The 17,090-nt window shown below is 37.1% G+C and overlaps 2 protein-coding genes and 1 pseudogene across 2 annotated transcripts; 1 reads left to right on the top strand and 2 right to left on the bottom strand.

Moving 5' to 3' along the window:
• Positions 1–2,435, bottom strand: LOC112176694 (annotated as a pseudogene).
• Positions 2,436–4,899: 2,464 nt separating this feature from the next.
• On the top strand, positions 4,900–8,411 carry LOC112176690 (RNA pseudouridine synthase 7). Its single transcript, XM_024314739.2, has 12 exons — positions 4,900–5,065; positions 5,152–5,195; positions 5,283–5,360; positions 5,451–5,551; positions 5,645–5,732; positions 5,841–5,919; positions 6,244–6,326; positions 6,915–6,980; positions 7,067–7,123; positions 7,272–7,397; positions 7,737–7,972; positions 8,089–8,411. Exons 1-12 carry the CDS (start codon positions 4,975–4,977, stop codon positions 8,189–8,191), a joined length of 1,152 nt encoding a protein of 383 aa, XP_024170507.2. The 5' UTR covers positions 4,900–4,974; the 3' UTR covers positions 8,192–8,411.
• Positions 8,412–12,481: 4,070 nt separating this feature from the next.
• Positions 12,482–14,438, bottom strand: LOC112176691 (bidirectional sugar transporter SWEET10). Its single transcript, XM_024314740.2, has 6 exons — positions 14,254–14,438; positions 14,012–14,048; positions 13,698–13,908; positions 13,451–13,612; positions 13,210–13,329; positions 12,482–13,096 (listed from the first exon to the last, which is right to left on the bottom strand). The coding sequence occupies exons 1-6, from the start codon at positions 14,294–14,296 to the stop codon at positions 12,803–12,805; spliced, it is 867 nt and encodes a 288-aa protein (XP_024170508.1). The 5' UTR covers positions 14,297–14,438; the 3' UTR covers positions 12,482–12,802.
• Between the last annotated feature and the right edge of the window lie 2,652 nt (positions 14,439–17,090).

Here is a 17,090-nt window from a genome sequence, read left to right as displayed (position 1 = left end):
TAGTTCACAAACGTACATGGACTTTTATTTCATGATTAATTAAAGGAAGAAGAAATGTTCACAGCAAGCGACTATGCCCTCCAATGCTCAAATGCAACCATTACAATATGGGCAAGAAGCAAATCTATGAAAGAACTAGCTAGACTATTAGGCTTACAGAAAGATAAAGATGCACCAAATTAAGGACATATGTACACAGCCTCTATGTTACATATGCACTTCCACACACAATATTAGGGCTAGAAATGAAGATCAGACCAGGTAGTAATACAAAGCAGATTGATCACATCGAAGATGCCAAGCCAAATCGATCGATGCTCAAACTTCGCATTGAACAAGAACCGGGACTTGCTTAGAGACCAAGTCGATGCCTTGAGCATCAACGTGGCATGGCTGTGGAACATGCTCACGTTGATCGCGTTCGTTTTGCCCATGATCGTCATAGCTTTCATCGGAATTATTGGCACAGGCGGGGCTTACGGCCTCTTCTTTTACTTGTACTTGCACCTCAGAAGTAGGCAAAACCGTGACGTTGATCTGCTTCACAATGTCATCAGCTGTTTGAACATCAACGTGACATGGCTGTGGAACATGCTCACGTTGATCGCGTTCGTTTTGCCCATGATCGTCATAGCTTTCGTCGGAATTATTGGCACAGGCGGGGCTTACGGCCTCTTCTTTTACTTGTACTTGCACCTCAGAAGTAGGCAAAACCGTGATGTTGATCACTTGATCTGCTTCACAATGTCATCAGCTGTTTTGTGCTCTAGTAGCTTCTCCTTGTCCACAATAACCGTCTTGTTGTTTTGGTAGATTGCATAAAGTATCATCTGAGCCACACCAAAGCTGAAACCAAGTATGTTTGGGGCCTGCAGACCATGAAATTAATTAACTAATTAGTTAAAATGAGGCAATACTTTTCAAAATGCCCCATTGAAATGTGCAAATTGTATCTAGCTAGCCCCTACAAATATTAAGGCCAGCTTGATCAATTTGGCCCATAAATTGATCATAGATCTCTAGCTATTATTTACGAATTGATTAACTAAATGTCTATATAAAGCACAGGGGTCATCTATCTCCAGAATGTTTTTTGGTTTGCCACAACACCAAAGATTGATGTGATTGTTGAAGAAATATGCATGGTAGAATAATATATATTAGTTATAATATATAATCACACATTAGCATAATAACTCTTATTTACAAGATTTGTTGAAAGGGCAAAGATACCTGCATATATATTTTATTTCATGATTGATTAAGGACAAGCCGTACGCAGCTTATAAACAAAAATTAGGAATAGAAAAATGACTAAACTTACAAGAATATGTATCTACTCGTGAAGGAAAACAAACAAGAGCAGCTTTTCATAGCCTCAACCAAAACACGATGAACCAAGTCCTCTAGGATAAAGGCAGCATTGAAAAATCCAGTATCCAAATGACCAAAACTACATTTAAAGCCTATGAAGGGAACTGCCACCCAACAATACTAGTACAACAACCAGAAGCATACCCACCCAACAGCATTGAACTTCATTCATATATATCATTCCACACCACCACATGGCATCACAAGCAACGAAAACATCAGAGATTCAGATCATACCTGATTTAGCTTTGTCTATAGTTGGCTGTACAACAACATGCATTACCATAACTCCCCCACCACCAACATCACCAAAAGGTAATTTACACTGACCCACTGTCTTGTTGTTCTCCAAAATTTTAACAAAATTTTAGCTTCACTTCATTCGACGTCTTGGGTATCATCGTTTTCCCTACATCCAAGAATTGCTCAAAAAAATCAAAACCAAATACAACAAAAAAGAGACAATAAATCACTGAATCCATTTGAAGTCCCAACACAATCCACCAATTCCAACCAGTACTGAATTGCTTAAGATTCAACTCAACAGATTCTTTCACAAGCAACTAAAACTCTGTTTCTTCAAGCACAAAATTTAACTACTGCTGGCATAACCATCAAAAACAGACCCCAAAAAATACACAATTGCAGGTACAATCAAAATTGGCAAACACAGTAGCAAAGACTATTCAGAAAACAAAGAACACCAAGTGAGAAGTCAAACCTTTGGGCCAGTCGGAGACGACCCTCTGCTTAAGCATATCGACTGTGGAGGCTGATGAGTAGCTGAACGGCCCTATATCAGAGCCATCGTACAGCCTGAACTTTATGTCCACCAAATCCTCCTCCGGCATCTCAAAGTTTCTGACTTTTTTGACCTCCACTGATCCAACCCCCCAATTGATCACTACCCAGAATAGCTCTTCGAATTCTGAAGCAGACCCTGTTCTTCTTCTGATCAGCCTAAGCAAAATTGAGAGGGCTCTCCTATGGAGGTTGGTGCTTGTTTGGTTGTTGGTGTGCTTCAAACAAAAACCGAAAAAGCAAGAAAAGAAAAACGGTTGACGTTTTAAAACACACAAGTTTTTTTATTATTATTTATTAAATAAGAACTTCATTAATAAAAACGAAGATTACAATGAGAATGAGAGATAAAAGCTTCAACTGAAACTTTTCCTACTTTAGACGTCAAAGTCCATGACGCACTGTTGAAGCCCAAACTAGGCCTCAACTCCAAACATACTAAAAATACTAAACTGGCACCAAACAAAGTGGCAGAAACAACAAAACGTATTGGAGCAGACTCAGCCAAGAACACCAACTCCCACCCATAATCCACCTGGCCAGCAATTGATCGACCAAACCAACACTCGTCTTTGCTTCGAACCCAAGCAAAGGGATTTCTGGACAGTCAGACCTAGGATTAAAGAAAACCCAACACCATCATCACATCACTACTCCTAAGCGCCATCACTTCCAACCCAAATCATGACAAGAAAGACCTCCTAGAAAGCCATTAATGCTCGTCTATGCCACATGCAGACTTTGTGCTGACTCTAAACTAGGCAGGAACGATCCTCAGGAAGGCCACAGTGATGATTGTCACTGCCACCACCTACAGTGCACCCGACCGAACACAAACCAGCTAAAAACCACAAACCAAAACCAGAATGAAAGAAAAAACACCAAAACACTGTTTCCCATATTGGGTCCAGATTGGGCCCAATACCACAGACCCGGCCTAATTGCAGCTCCATCATCCCGACTCCTATTGACCGCCATGACCACAGTTCCCTCACTCCTTCGTCGTCCAAACCTTGGTTGCAAATCGAGACACCTCACTTGTCGTCACATCACCGTCGTAGCGGTCACATCTACCAGGATCGCGGCCTCACCACTCCACCCATTAGCACCACCCCTGTAACACCCCTCCGGAACTCGGCCGAAGATCGATCTGACTTCAAACCACCAAGAAGTTCCGATCCAAGCAGTAGAGCACCCAAACAAGCCCGATCCGAACCCCACCGATACCCCCTAAACCATATCGGGAACGAACCATCACCCTCGATCTGGGGTTTCCTGTCCCTAGCCAGCCACCTGACCATCCAAGCCCAGATCGATCCAGCCACCCTCTCCACGACGTCCCCATATGTCTTCTCCATCCAGTCCCGATGAGTCGTTCCCATTCCGATTCATCTGTCCATCCTCCGCCAGCAGAAAAACCCCACGAACTCCCGATGGTCGAAGCCCAAAGCCTACTGACCAAATATCGACACCACTACTTGCCGATAAACGGCAACACTAGGCCTACCCGTCCGGCAACAACGTCCGTAGGACGCGTCGCCTGATGAGTGAGAAGAAATTTGAGAGAAACTCTTGCGGCTAGGGTTTTTTATTTTAACACACACAAGTTCGGTGCTTTTTTTCTTTAGAAAAAAAAAATATATATATATATATATATATACACGGTGCTTTTTTTTATTTTTAAAAGGGAACATGTTCGGTGCTATCTCCAACCCTTTAATAAAAAGTTATAGTCATTCTGTCAATACTATTCATTCAGATATTACATTTCTAACCTCTTTTAGTCAAGAGCTATAGCCATTTCAGAATCTTAATAACTTGAGACAATTATTTAGCTACTATATGAATTTATACATCATATATGAATACTTTATATAATATATCGCCATTAATTAATTTTAAAATAATTTTTCTTTTACTTTTTCAAATTTTTTTTGTTTAAAAATTCGTTGCTTGAATTTAATTTATCGCATTTTTCTGACCATCAAATTAGAAATTAAGTAATTTATATTTTTGTACCAATTATTTTGGATCTTCCATTTGATTCATTAATGTAGAGTGAACTTGGCCATTGATTTTTTTATCTTTGGAAGCCCAGAAGTCGTTTTGCGCACGCGAGGCCTATATGTCTGCCACCACTTTAGTGTGTGTATAGCGCGTCTCTCAATTTCAGCTCGTTTGTTTGTCTTTTAGCGCTAGTATGACTTGTTTTCAATGATTGACGCTTGAAGTGGGGGTCAACATAATCTCAATGGACGATAGAGTCCACCTCCTCTCCCACTGAAGCTATCTTGGCTTTCGTTTTACAAAGCTTAGCCATTTTGACTAAGCAAATGACTCAGGGGTAATTTTGACTACAGTTTTTATTGGGTTGGGAGATGCTTCATTTGGATTGGGAAAGCTAAAATTGGCTTTTGACACCAGGGTCGGAGTTGCCTTAACCACCACAGGTGGTTGAGTTGGTAAGAGACTCCAGGTGTGTAACTCTCAACATTTGGGTTCTTCCCACCGACGCTGATTAAAGTTTTAAATCCAATCTATTCTTAGTGGCAGGGAGGAGGAAGTGTTTGGACATAACCTCCAGCCCTCCACGTATAGATTAGTCTTTAGGTCTAAGAAAATACTGTATAATCTTGATAAAAAAAAAATTCGGTGCTTTGATATAAAAAAAAAATCTATTCTTTTTAAAAAGCGAAACGCCACCGTTGCAGTGGGGGAGGTATGCCAACGACGTCGTTTGCGTCTAGGGCTCTGCAAATTTGCAAAAATCTGATCCCAAATCGGAATAAAAGAGGAAAAATGAAGAGGAAGATAGAAGAGACGGACATGGAGATCGTCTGGCAATCGCCGGCGAACCCTCCGGAACGGAAAGATTACATCTTTCGCAACGGTAACTTCTAATTTCTCCCAAATTTGTTCAATTAGGGCAGAGCAGTAACAAAAGTAGTAAACTTTTTGGGTGGGAATTTTTTGCAGGGAGGCGCCATGTGAGACCCTACTACTTTGAGTTCATTGCTCATGTAAGCTGATTTCTTACATTGGTAAATTTGATTAGTTCAGTGTAGTTAACAATTAAAAACCCTAATTGCTTGCTTGCTGGGTTTTAGGTTAAGAAGCGGTGGGCGGGGAAGACCATCGTTGACTTGTTCACTGACGAGTTCAAAGGCCGGAATCGTGACTACTATGTAGGAGTTTCTGTACACTTTAATTTTGTGTCTATGATAAGTTTGAGGTTCTGTAACTTCTGATTATAATGTCATTGTTGTGCATTGTAGATTAGTGCGGTTAAATGTGGGAGGATACAAGTTGATGGGCAACTTGTGCCGGTTTCCTTCATAGTTAAACCGTCGCAAAAGATAAGCCACTTCCTGCACAGGTAGCTTTTGCTGGTTACGGTTTTTCATTACTGTGCAAGTGATTGAAAACTGTGAAGTTGTCTGGCTGTGAATTGATGTAGAAGTGTTTGTAGGCATGAACCGCCCGTGATGACTTGGGATGTGAAAATTCTTGAAACAGAACCCGATGTGGTCACCATTTGTAAACCTGCATCTGTTCCAGTGAGTACAACTCATGACATAGTGTACCTTCATGGGGAGGAAGCATTTTCATTGCCTCCCATAACCTGATTCAATTTCTTATACCTGTTTGTTTCTGGTATTATATAGGTGCATCCATGTGGTCAGTATCGTAAGAACACTGTTGTTGGCATCCTACAGGCAGAGCATGGCTTGGCACCTCTATTTCGTATCCAAAATTTAAGACATAAAACTTCTGGAAGCTTTTTTTTTTTTTTTGAGAGTTCAGTTAATGTTGTTTAGAGTTAATGTTCCTTCATGTTGATTTAGTTGCTTTGCAAGAAAGCTTATTACTTCAATATCATTTCCTTACATGATCATGATATCAATTTATCGTCTATATCTTCTTGTCTCAGGATTCATTGTATAATAATTTTTTCCACCGGAGTTCTGTTACATTTTTGTTTAAAGTTTAATGTTCTCCATTTATATTTAATCTATTTGCAATAAAGTTTATCGCTTCATTATCCTCTCCTTGACATGATCTCACTAGCGATTCATCGATTAGATCGTCTGGTCTCAGGACTCCTTATCTTGGCTAGAAGCGCAGCACAAGCTGACATTTTCAGGCAACAGGTAGGCCTTATTCTACCTGCTATTCACTAGTAAACAATTCACTAGTTAAATTTTCACTAGTAAACAATTCACTAGTTAAATTTTCCAACATTTTAAATCTAAGATTAGATTAGATCAAACAATACATTAATTTCCCTGAAACTTTAAGTCAATATGTTTGGTCTGAAATGCTATTGCCTTATGCAATAGAAGTTAAGGTGAGATGTTTCTGTCACTTTATAATGGCTATGGACCTGGAGCTGCATGCATTACCAGGATTTCATTGTATTCATGCAGGGTTACTCTTGTGTAATTGGCTTTGTTGCATGCTAGATATGAAGTTATCTACAAATTTAGTTGGCATTACATATCAGGACTATTTATGAAGTATAATCACCTTTCTGATTATATAAGTTTACTGATGTTCGTGACTTCAGGTTCAGGACTTTCCCATAAATGGTATTTGTGCATTCACAGTCACTACTGTCAAGAAAATAGATTAGCTTGTTAAATGTTTAATATGTGGATGATAAAAGAGTTCTGCTTTACATGTTGTGGATAAGAGATGTTTTTGTCTTCACCCTCTAAAGTAAAATGTAATTCCTGCAGATTGAGGGAGGGATGGTTCATAAACAGTACATTGCAAGAGTCATTGGAGAGTTTCCTGAGAAGGAGGTTGGCATTTGTTAAAGCTGGATGTTAAAAATGCTGTTCTTCATCTTCTGTTGACAGATTGTTTCTTTCTTTTTCCTCTCTCCTAGCAAGTTGTAGATGCTAACATAAATCATAATGCTCGAGAAGGAAGGAGCTCTACCGAGGTGGGTCATCTATTGCCTGATACCACTAGTTGCTACTTAAATCATGACTTGTGGGTCATCACCCATTGTTAACTGGTTCTATTTTGAATCATATATAAAAAATTATGATGTTCCAACACTGAATGATAACCTTCTCTTGTTTTTGCAGGTCGGTGATTCTTGTGGTGATGCTCCCACAAAGGGGAAGACTGCTTGTACAAAGTTTACTAGAATCAGTACGAATGGAATTCAGAGCATTGTCTTGTGTGAACCAGTCACTGGCCGCACTCATCAGGTAATCAAATTAACTAATTAACCAGTTTCTTTTGAAACATAATATTTTCTCCCTTTGTAATCTCTCTTGTAAGCATACAAAATGCGTCATTTGTTTTTGTTGTTGGTTGCCTTGGTAGCTTTAGATTTGCAACTACTTTATTGAACCTTTTTCTATGCTTCCCTTGTTCGTGATTCTGCTTTTCACTTTGTTCTCTGAATCTTCTATACCTTCTAAGAACCTAGCTGTGCAATTTTTAAGATTTCAATAGCTAGAATGTGTTCTCATTTTGTACCGTCTTTCCTTTTGGTGAAACTAGTATGCTGACAAACATTAATCATCTCTCATTCCATGATGTAGATACGCGTCCATTTGCAACATGCAGGCCATCCAATAGCGAATGACATGCTTTACCTGTCCAAACATGTAAGTGATCGTTCAGCTGAAGGAATGGGTGCTGATAGAGCTGCTGCTAATCCAGACCACTCTCCAGCTTCTGGTGTTGGCGAAAATAAATCCGCTTCGCATGAAGATTCTGGTGAGGACTTCAGCATTGATCCAATGTGTACAAATTGTCCAAGTTTAGCTCCAAAAGGGTAAGATCTGTCCTTTTCAGGCTAGTCTGCATGATTAGTCTTTTATGTGTATGCTTCGTTGATTATATACTTTAATATCGACTGATTACAACTTCCCCTGTTAATGTCAATTGCAGATACGATTATCATGAAGAGGCCTTGTGGCTACACTGTTTTAGATATTCTGGACCTGGATGGGTTTATGAGTGCCCACATCCGGGTTGGGCATCACTTAGCTAGTTATTCTTGTTTCTACGTTCAAATAAATCTGTATTTCCGTATTAATACAGAGATCCTTCAGAGAAAATCTTTATGGTCAGTTCCCATAAATTTTGTGAAACCGCAATGCAGTTTAGTTTTGCTCTCATGGACTTGTAGAGCGGTCCATTATCCATGGCTTTACTATTTCAATACCCTGTAATTCCCCTTAGACATGAATAATATGTGGCAGAAAGCACAAGAGAGGGTGAGCTTTCATAATCAAAGCCTCGCATAAAATATATATATATATATATATATATAGGAATTTTCTCAGGTGCGGACGTCCGTACCGAAATTTCCTGTTTTCGACCACTTTCTGGCCACATTTTTACATCTTAACCGTTCAGTTTTTAGGTCCTAGTGTATAGATCACCTCTGTAAAATTTCAGCCAATTTGGTGATCGTTAAGGCATCCAAAACTGCATTTTACACGAACGGACCGAATCTGTCGAACCGGAACCGTTCGTATTTATAATGGTAAATTGCAGTTTTGGATGCCTTAACAATCATCAAATTGGTTGAAATTTTGCAGAAGTGATCTATACACTAGGACCTAAAAACTGAACGGTTAAGATGTAAAAATGTGGTTGGAAAGTGGTCGAAAACAGGAAATCCGTACCGTCCGCTCGGTACGGACGTCCGCACCTGAGACGGACTGTATATATATATATATATATATATATATATATATAATGATGTAACCTTAGCGACAATAAAATTTGTTGCTACAAACTAATACAAAAAAATAATATACACATACCTAATATCCACCAAGGTTGGATGGATATTGACATTGAAAGCGATTCTATCCTACTGATTTCCGTCTTGAGAAGAGAAGGTGAGGACCTTTCTGAGGTGGGTCGGGTATTAGAAGATTGTAAATACTACATGCAGGCCTTTCAATCTATTAGTATTCGGCACGTCTATAGAGAAGTAAATGGTGTCGCCAATTGTTTAGCGCATTTTGCTAGTTTAAGTATACTTGTTGATGTATGGCTAGAGGAGACTCCTGTTATTATTCATGACGTTCTCTACGAGGATATTTGTCATGTTTCTTATGTAGCTCGGAATTCAGGTTTTATGTCCCCCCCCCCCCCCCAAATGCAAAATTATAATATAATAAATGGAACCGGGCGTGGAACTGAGCCTCCCTGGCTCCCAGCTATGCTCCCAGCTAGGCTGAATTCCAAACCCCTTTAAAAAAATAATAATAATCATCCCTAGAAGCCTTCCACATAAAAATTAAATACAAAGAGATACACATATATCTACATTTACATCGGTAAAGGCCTCTTACAAAAATAAAATGATTCCTTTTCTTTGTTGCAAAAAAATAAAAAATAAAAAATCATAAAAATATAAAATGATGCACTTTACATGAAGAGTTTGTCTAAAATAAAAATAAAATAAAATAAAATTAAAAAGCCACACTTTTTTATTTTTTATTTTAAGTTTGATAAATTTTTTTATAGTAGAAACGATAATTTTTATCTCTACCCGCTCATCATCTTATAATATAAGTGTGATTTGAATATGTGACTTCTATGATGCCTATTATTCTAAATGACCAACAAACAGGCCACAACTTACCACAAGTTTGATAAAAAGCCATTAATTAGCAATTGCTCTTCTTTGGATCCCTAATTTGGCATTGAAAGCTGAACTTTTGTAATGAAAACGAAACGTACAAACTAATATTTATGCACGCCTCCATTATTATGATTAATTACTACTTGACAATGATTGGGTCAGGAAATTGTGGTGCAATCTGAATCAGAATAAGTTGATGATGAGAACTGAATTCCCCTAACTTGTTAAAAAAGGAGATTGATCATGGAATCGTAACTACCTATTTACCAAAGAAGAAGCAAGCAAACATTGGAATCCACGTGATTTAACAAGCATGAAAAAGTTGAACATATATATATATATATATATATATATATTTATTTATGGATAATAATCGTCCCAACTTTAGCAATCCTTGACCTGTGGGTCGATGTGACATTAATCTTTATAAGGCCCCGTTTGATTGGCAGGAATGTCAAAATAGGAAAATGATTTATTTTACTTTCCTTACTGATATGGAATGAGATAGGTTTTGGTATTTCCATGTGGATGTTTGGAACATTATTGAAAATTAAATTCTGAAATTAATTTTTCATTCCTCTTGTAGAGTTTGGTAAGTCATAAGAACGAAATATAAAATTATAATTTTTAATAATATCTTTTTATTAATTAAAGTACAAATATGACATCAACTTATAAGGAATATTGGCGGGGGTATATAATTATGTAATTTTGCCTTTGACGGTAGGAAATGGAAATGACTAAATAATTCAATTCAAGCTTTATGAGGGAGTCAATTTCCAGTCAGATCTCATTTTTTATTTCATTTACAATCTCTTATTACAACCAAACGACATCTCTAAATAGAAAATGAAATTGATTCACATTCCATGTCATGATTTCCTGCCATCTAAACGGGGCCTAAGTGTCCTTGAAATCAAAACCATAAAAAGTAAATGATGTATCATATCATACTATCATTAATTTGAGTTACTCTGGACTGTCCACTATCTTGTTGTAAATATGAACAATTCTTATGTTCACCACTAGAGTGAACAAACATATTCACTCTCATTGTTGATTAACTCACTTTTACTTAATAAATTTATAATTCAAAGGTCCATATCTTAAATTAACCTTTAAAGATCATCTCTGTAAAAAATCGATCGAATCGAAAATCGTTTAATTATCTAATTGAATCAAACAAATAGATGGTTCTAACAACACTTACTGTTATTATGATGAACCGTCCATGTATTTCATAGAAATGAATAACTAAAAGGTTTTCAATTTGATTGATTTTTTACAGAGCTAATTTTTGTATTACATTATACAACATGAATGGTTGGATTAGAAAATTATAAAGTTATTATGCTTTAATCACAAGAGATGGTGAATATGCTAATTCAGTAATTCACCCAAGGGGTGAACCTGAGAATTGTCACAATATTTGCTGATTTGCTGATTGAGTACCACATTGAGATTAAAAGTTCCTGTAATCGATTTTTTTCTCTAGGCTTCGGCCCCATTAAAAAAAAAGTAACATGCCAATTGATTTCTTACTTGAAAGAATACGCTTCTATGAAATTTCCAAACTTATGTATCTTTAGACATAGTATATGTCTGATTTCTTCAAATGTATTACCTAGGTAGCATGATATGGGAAGGTGGGTCCATTTAGATTAGCCTGGTGTAATCTTTCGAGTCATTCAACACTAGCAAGATAGCTGTAGAGATTCTCCACTACTTGGATTTAGGACGACTAATTTTTGTTTGAATTTTGGTGTAATATGCAGGATCTTAAAATCAACTCCTCCCATAAATTTTCTATTTGGAAAAGAATTTATTTCTCAGTTTCTATGCTATAGGATGGTTTTTAACCAGTAATGTTCAAATTGGATGTTTGGATGCTAAATATATTAAGCTAGCATAGATGATATTTTATCGATGTGTTTAACTAGCTAGTTTTTTGTTTTTAATGGAAAACAACCTATGTTTAACTAGCTAGTTGGATTACTCAATAATATATAGTTTGATTAGTTCTACAGTCAGTTGTCTAATAAGGAATGAGAATCTTGATTGTGGAAAGTCATTGGGACAGAAGTCTTCATTGATTCGATTCCCTTCTCGATCATGACTTTGTTGATTTGCAAGGTGAGCGTGAGGCTGCACCACCACCTGTTTGTTTCTCTCTATCACATTCAGTCATTCACTCCATCTAGAAGAGAGTTTCTAAAGAAGCTGGCTTTCTTCAGACTGGCAAAAATTAAGTCTTAAATGTGGATAAGACTTGAAAGAAAAAAATTCTCAGTGCAATTTTTAGTTTATGTTGCATTCAAAACCTGCCCTTTTCTAGTTACTGTCTTTTTCATATGCTAGCTCGCATTGTCATGTAATAGTGACAGTTACACACTAAATAACAAACGAGCTATACGATCCACAACTTTCTTTCCCCCAAACTTACTCTTATAGTCTCTACTTTGCAACTTGTTGGAAAGACCACATGATCAGATACCAGCAAAATTAAGCTATATATATATATATGACTTTTATGTTAAAGCCATGCCAAATTAAGTTTTATCTTGCTGTATAAGTTTTCTCAGCTTAATTGTTTTGGTTTTTCTGGCATATCTCAACTTTAATTTAAATGATCCCCAAAGATTAACATAAAGGGAGTCATAAAAAATAGAAAATATAGCATTTTGCTTAACTAATTAATTTTCTTGCCATTGAAACTTAACTTATAGCTTAATTAATTAGTACACAAAAATTAAATATACTTCAGTTCAGCTCTAAGCTGGAGAGAGATACCCTTGCTTTAAAGGGACAGACATTGAAAGAGACTCGATCAGACCATTAGAGGGACATATAGTACAAGACACCTTCCCATGACATTAGTACCCCTAATTGACAACTAAACCCTACTTTAACACCCAATTAACCTTTAGACAAGGGTACAGATAATAGCTCTAGGAACATGGGGCATGCATGTCAATTCCTTCATTAAATTGTTATTATAAACTAAACTTTAGTGGAGGCATCATCCATGTCTTCCTTGGTTTCTTCGGTCTTGATTTCCTTGATAATATTATTTGGGTCAAGTACTACTTCAATGAGGTCAATGTCATTTGGCTGAAGAACCACTGGGGTCAGGTCTGGACACACCAAGGTGCTGATCTTCATCACCTCAATAATATGGTCTGATAGCTCCTGAACCTTGCTTGGCTCATCCAGAAGTACTTTCTTGGCATTCTTGTACACTATGTATAGCACCATTTGCACAATCCCAAAGATGACCCCCAGTATGTTTGGAAACTGCATAAACAAATATTTATCTAATATTATTAAACATAGATCCAGCATAAAGAAACAAAGAACAAAAAAGATTATGTATAAGATACTAATAAATGCCTGATTTAATTACTTACAGCTATGTTGTAGTCCTTGAGCAGAAAACCATAGAAGAACCACATGACTGCACCCAATGTCAGGAAAAATGAAAGAGGAAATGGCATGAACTCAACACTCTTGGTCCGTATCACTTTTTTCTGCAGTTTTAATCACGACTAACAAGTTAATTAACCGAAATATATAAAGAAGCTAGAACACCAACATATAGTTGATGTAGCTAGCTAGCTAGGTTTAGCCCTTGTCTAACTAGGTGCTTACCAAGATGCATAGAGGTGCAGCAAACACGGTTAGATTGAAGACAAGACAGATCCAGCCCACAACCTTGAGACGCTTTTCACCTTTCGCAAGGAAGTGAGTAAGCACAAGCATCAAGCCATATCCGAACACGTTGAGCAACAGCAGAAGTTTTACAGTTGAGATCTGCAAGTTTTAGAAAATTTGAATCAGAAAACGTGACAAGATTAATAAAATGGTCGAGAACGTATTTTGATAATCGAATACGTACCCTGGCCATCTTGGGGGAATAAAAAAGGAAAATGGCAAGGTAAACAGTCTCAATGACGCAGCCAACAGAGTTGATAGTGATGAGAAATGTGGCGTCTTGTTTAAGCAGCGCATAGTAAATCCACAGCATGCAGCTGAAGAGTGCCACCACATATGGCAGTGCTTGAAACCCTTCAGTTGTTTTTTTCTTGTAAATTGTATAAAAGGTTGGCCTGCATGCAATAACAGAACAACGCCAATATGAATTTTTTTGACATTATTAATGATATGCAGAAAAAATAAAGGTTGTGCATGCAGCGAAGAAAAACCACTTACAGTGGAGCAAGGAAAACCATAAAGGAGATAATGTTGCCTAGAGAAAAAGAATTGAGCAAGTGCATTAGTTTCTAATGAATTAATAAGAACAAGCATGCAACTCGTGCGATATATAATGTATAATACACAAATCTAATTTCCTAACCAGCATTGTCTTAAGGACGTGCAAAAAGATAAGCATGCAGAAATAAGGAAAGAACTAATTAATGGGTGAAAAAGGGAGTGGTAGAGCTTCTATATACCTAAGAGGCCAAAAGCCAAAGTCAATGGGTGATGAATAGTCATGTCTTTAGCTTTGATCACAACAGAAACAACCCCTCTCTCACTTTTTTCTCTCACTGTATATCTCTTGCTCTAAAGCAGTGATATTAGATAACGTAGTAGCTAGAGAGATGCCTCTCAGTACTTCACTTGTATGCTTAGAAGCAAAGGGCTAGGGCTATATATAAGGGGTTGGGGGGAGGATGGTCACAAATCAACCTGAATCAACTTGCATGCAAGTTAAAAATGTGAAGCATTATTTGAATATGTTACCAACTGACTCCTGGGTTATTCCCTAGCTTTCCAGTTGTTCATTTGAACTTTTTGAGTTTACATAATCCATACAGCTTTTACTTGTAGCCCCCTATTGCCCTATATTTTCTCTATTTGGCCTCTTTCGCCTCAGCAAGAACCCCTTCCCACCAGTTAACCCTACTAGTTACCACTCCTAGTACTTTGACAACATTCGCGAGGTCCCACCATGCTTCCTTTCTGATGTGTCACCCACCAAGTGGTGTAAGGCTTACAACTCATAGTTCTGTTCTAGGGACTTCCTCGCTCTTTCTAGGGTCTGGCTCCTCTACTTCATCAAACACCAAAGAGCTACTGACCAATCATTTTATAAAGTTTGAATTACCTGTTAATTGGTCCAAATTTAATCAAAACATAAGATGTCGGCATTGTCAGAAAAAAATGATCTACCATCCAATCCAATGTGGGATTCAATTGATTTTTCTTCCGTCTTTTGGTACAAATTAATGAACTCAGGTCGAGAGGTCTGAATTTGATACAACTTGTAAACTTTATCATTGAGCTACAGTCCCGTTTAGGTCTCACCCCACAAATCAGTAAGCTACAGTCACTGAATGTGCTGCAAATTAATTAAGATGTTTTTATTTCCTTTTTCACGTAATTGTGTTGTTGACCTAGGTAGTCCTGGTACATGATGGTTGAGCCTGATCTATCACCATCATTTTTTTAAAGCAAGGATGTAACACTGGATTCAAGTTACACTTGAAGCAACTTGCTCAGTACTTTTTAGGGTTTCAGAGGGATTTGAATCATTTCTTTCACTGAGAATCCCACTAGGTAACTTTTTGATGTGTAATCGCACTTGCTGGGCAGGGATATCCGGATCTTGGCTCTCATTTGTCATAGAAAAGTAATCAAACGGTGGATATTGAAACTCATAATCAAGATGGATCCCTTGCTGTCTTGCCGTAACAAGAAACAACTTTTCCAGTTGACCCTTAAACAGTTACAGCCGCCATATATACCCAATCGCCAAAACCCTAATCCTGTATTCTATATATTCCTGTGTAACACTCCATATGGTTTTACCATTATTACCGGGTCATGTGACAGACATTCCACCGATATTCATCTTTGGTAACAGTTAAGTAAGGTAAGCTAACCTTGCTAAGCAACCCAATTAGCTCATCCAAAACTAAACATTAATCTCTGTGTGGATCATAATCTATTCATTCTTCCAAGTGACAGCTTAATTCAAGTATTAACATCAAGCCCTAAAGTTAGAAAAAGTAACTCACCAGTTCAAATATATAGGAAATCGAAAAAACAGTGCTGGTGCTTATGAAGTGGTGTTAAGCATCCATGATGTAATTGATGACTAAACAGTGCTAACTGCTAAGCACCTCGAGCCCTAAAAATTTCCAGCTAGCTAGCTTAATTAGACACAATAATTACGAGTCAAATTTCGAATCTAATTAAGTTTTAATAGAAAGTTGCATCGAATGCTGCAAGACCACTAGCAAAGTAGCGATCGATTTTGGTGTTTAGGTTAACAAATAATGATTTCCAAAAACTTTGGCTAGCTTCTTTAATTAGATACCACAATTTGGGTCAGGTTGTATCAAGAACTGCATGAATTTAACTATGAAAATTTGTGTACGGTAAGACTGTTGAGAAAGGAAGCTAATTATGTATTACACTAATCAGAGTGCATTTTATTTTTTAAATGAAAAAGGTTTATGCTTTTCAATCAAAAAGTTCATTAAGGTTGTCGTCAGACCAACGAATTAATTAAGATAGCCCTTTGGGACGATTCCCAAAAGGCCAAAACATTCGAAGCATTAATAAAACCAACGCAAGATCTCCACTGAATTGGGCTCTTGATTGAAGAAGTAATAAACAATAGTCAGTACGTATAAGTTGATTCTGCAGATCTATAATTATATGTTAACAACTGGATACCATATTAACTACAGAGAGTTATATGTAATCTTAATTTCTTGCAAGGTTTTTGTGTGATTTCTTTATAAATATGTACAGAAACTGGAAGGAGAAAGAACAAAAGAATGAAAATGAAATTTGGTTAGGAAAAAAGAACCAACTTCTGCAAATGAAACTAGTAATTTTAAACTAGTTAATTTCTTCCTGTATTGTTTAATTACTTACTTTGCTGTCATGACAGTAACTATATATAATTTATAATTTTCTCTTACGTATTGCAAATGAGGAATGCCATATATATATAAAGAGAACACCCAGATTAAGTAAATACCTAGAAACAGAAACTAGTGCTACACTTCTACCTCTAAAACAAATATTGCAAGCAGCTTTCGGCGTCAGAAACAAAATATTCGAACCGTAGTTATGATGGTTAATAAATTTTGGTTGAAAGCTACCCACTATATATACAGTTTGTATTTCAGAACAAGTAAAAAAAAAAAGGAACACGTAAATAAATAATTAACTAGTACATGCACCTGTTCATTGTACTTCTGGGCGAAGTGGTATCAACTGCGTGCGCTAGCTACTTGGTACTATATTTGCACATATGTTCAAGCACAAGTGC

This window comes from Rosa chinensis, chromosome 7, assembly GCF_002994745.2.
Source record: "Rosa chinensis cultivar Old Blush chromosome 7, RchiOBHm-V2, whole genome shotgun sequence".
Classification (NCBI taxonomy): Eukaryota; Viridiplantae; Streptophyta; class Magnoliopsida; order Rosales; family Rosaceae; genus Rosa; species Rosa chinensis.
Note: the sequence above shows the minus strand (reverse complement) of the source record. Positions and strands in the feature narration are given on the sequence as shown.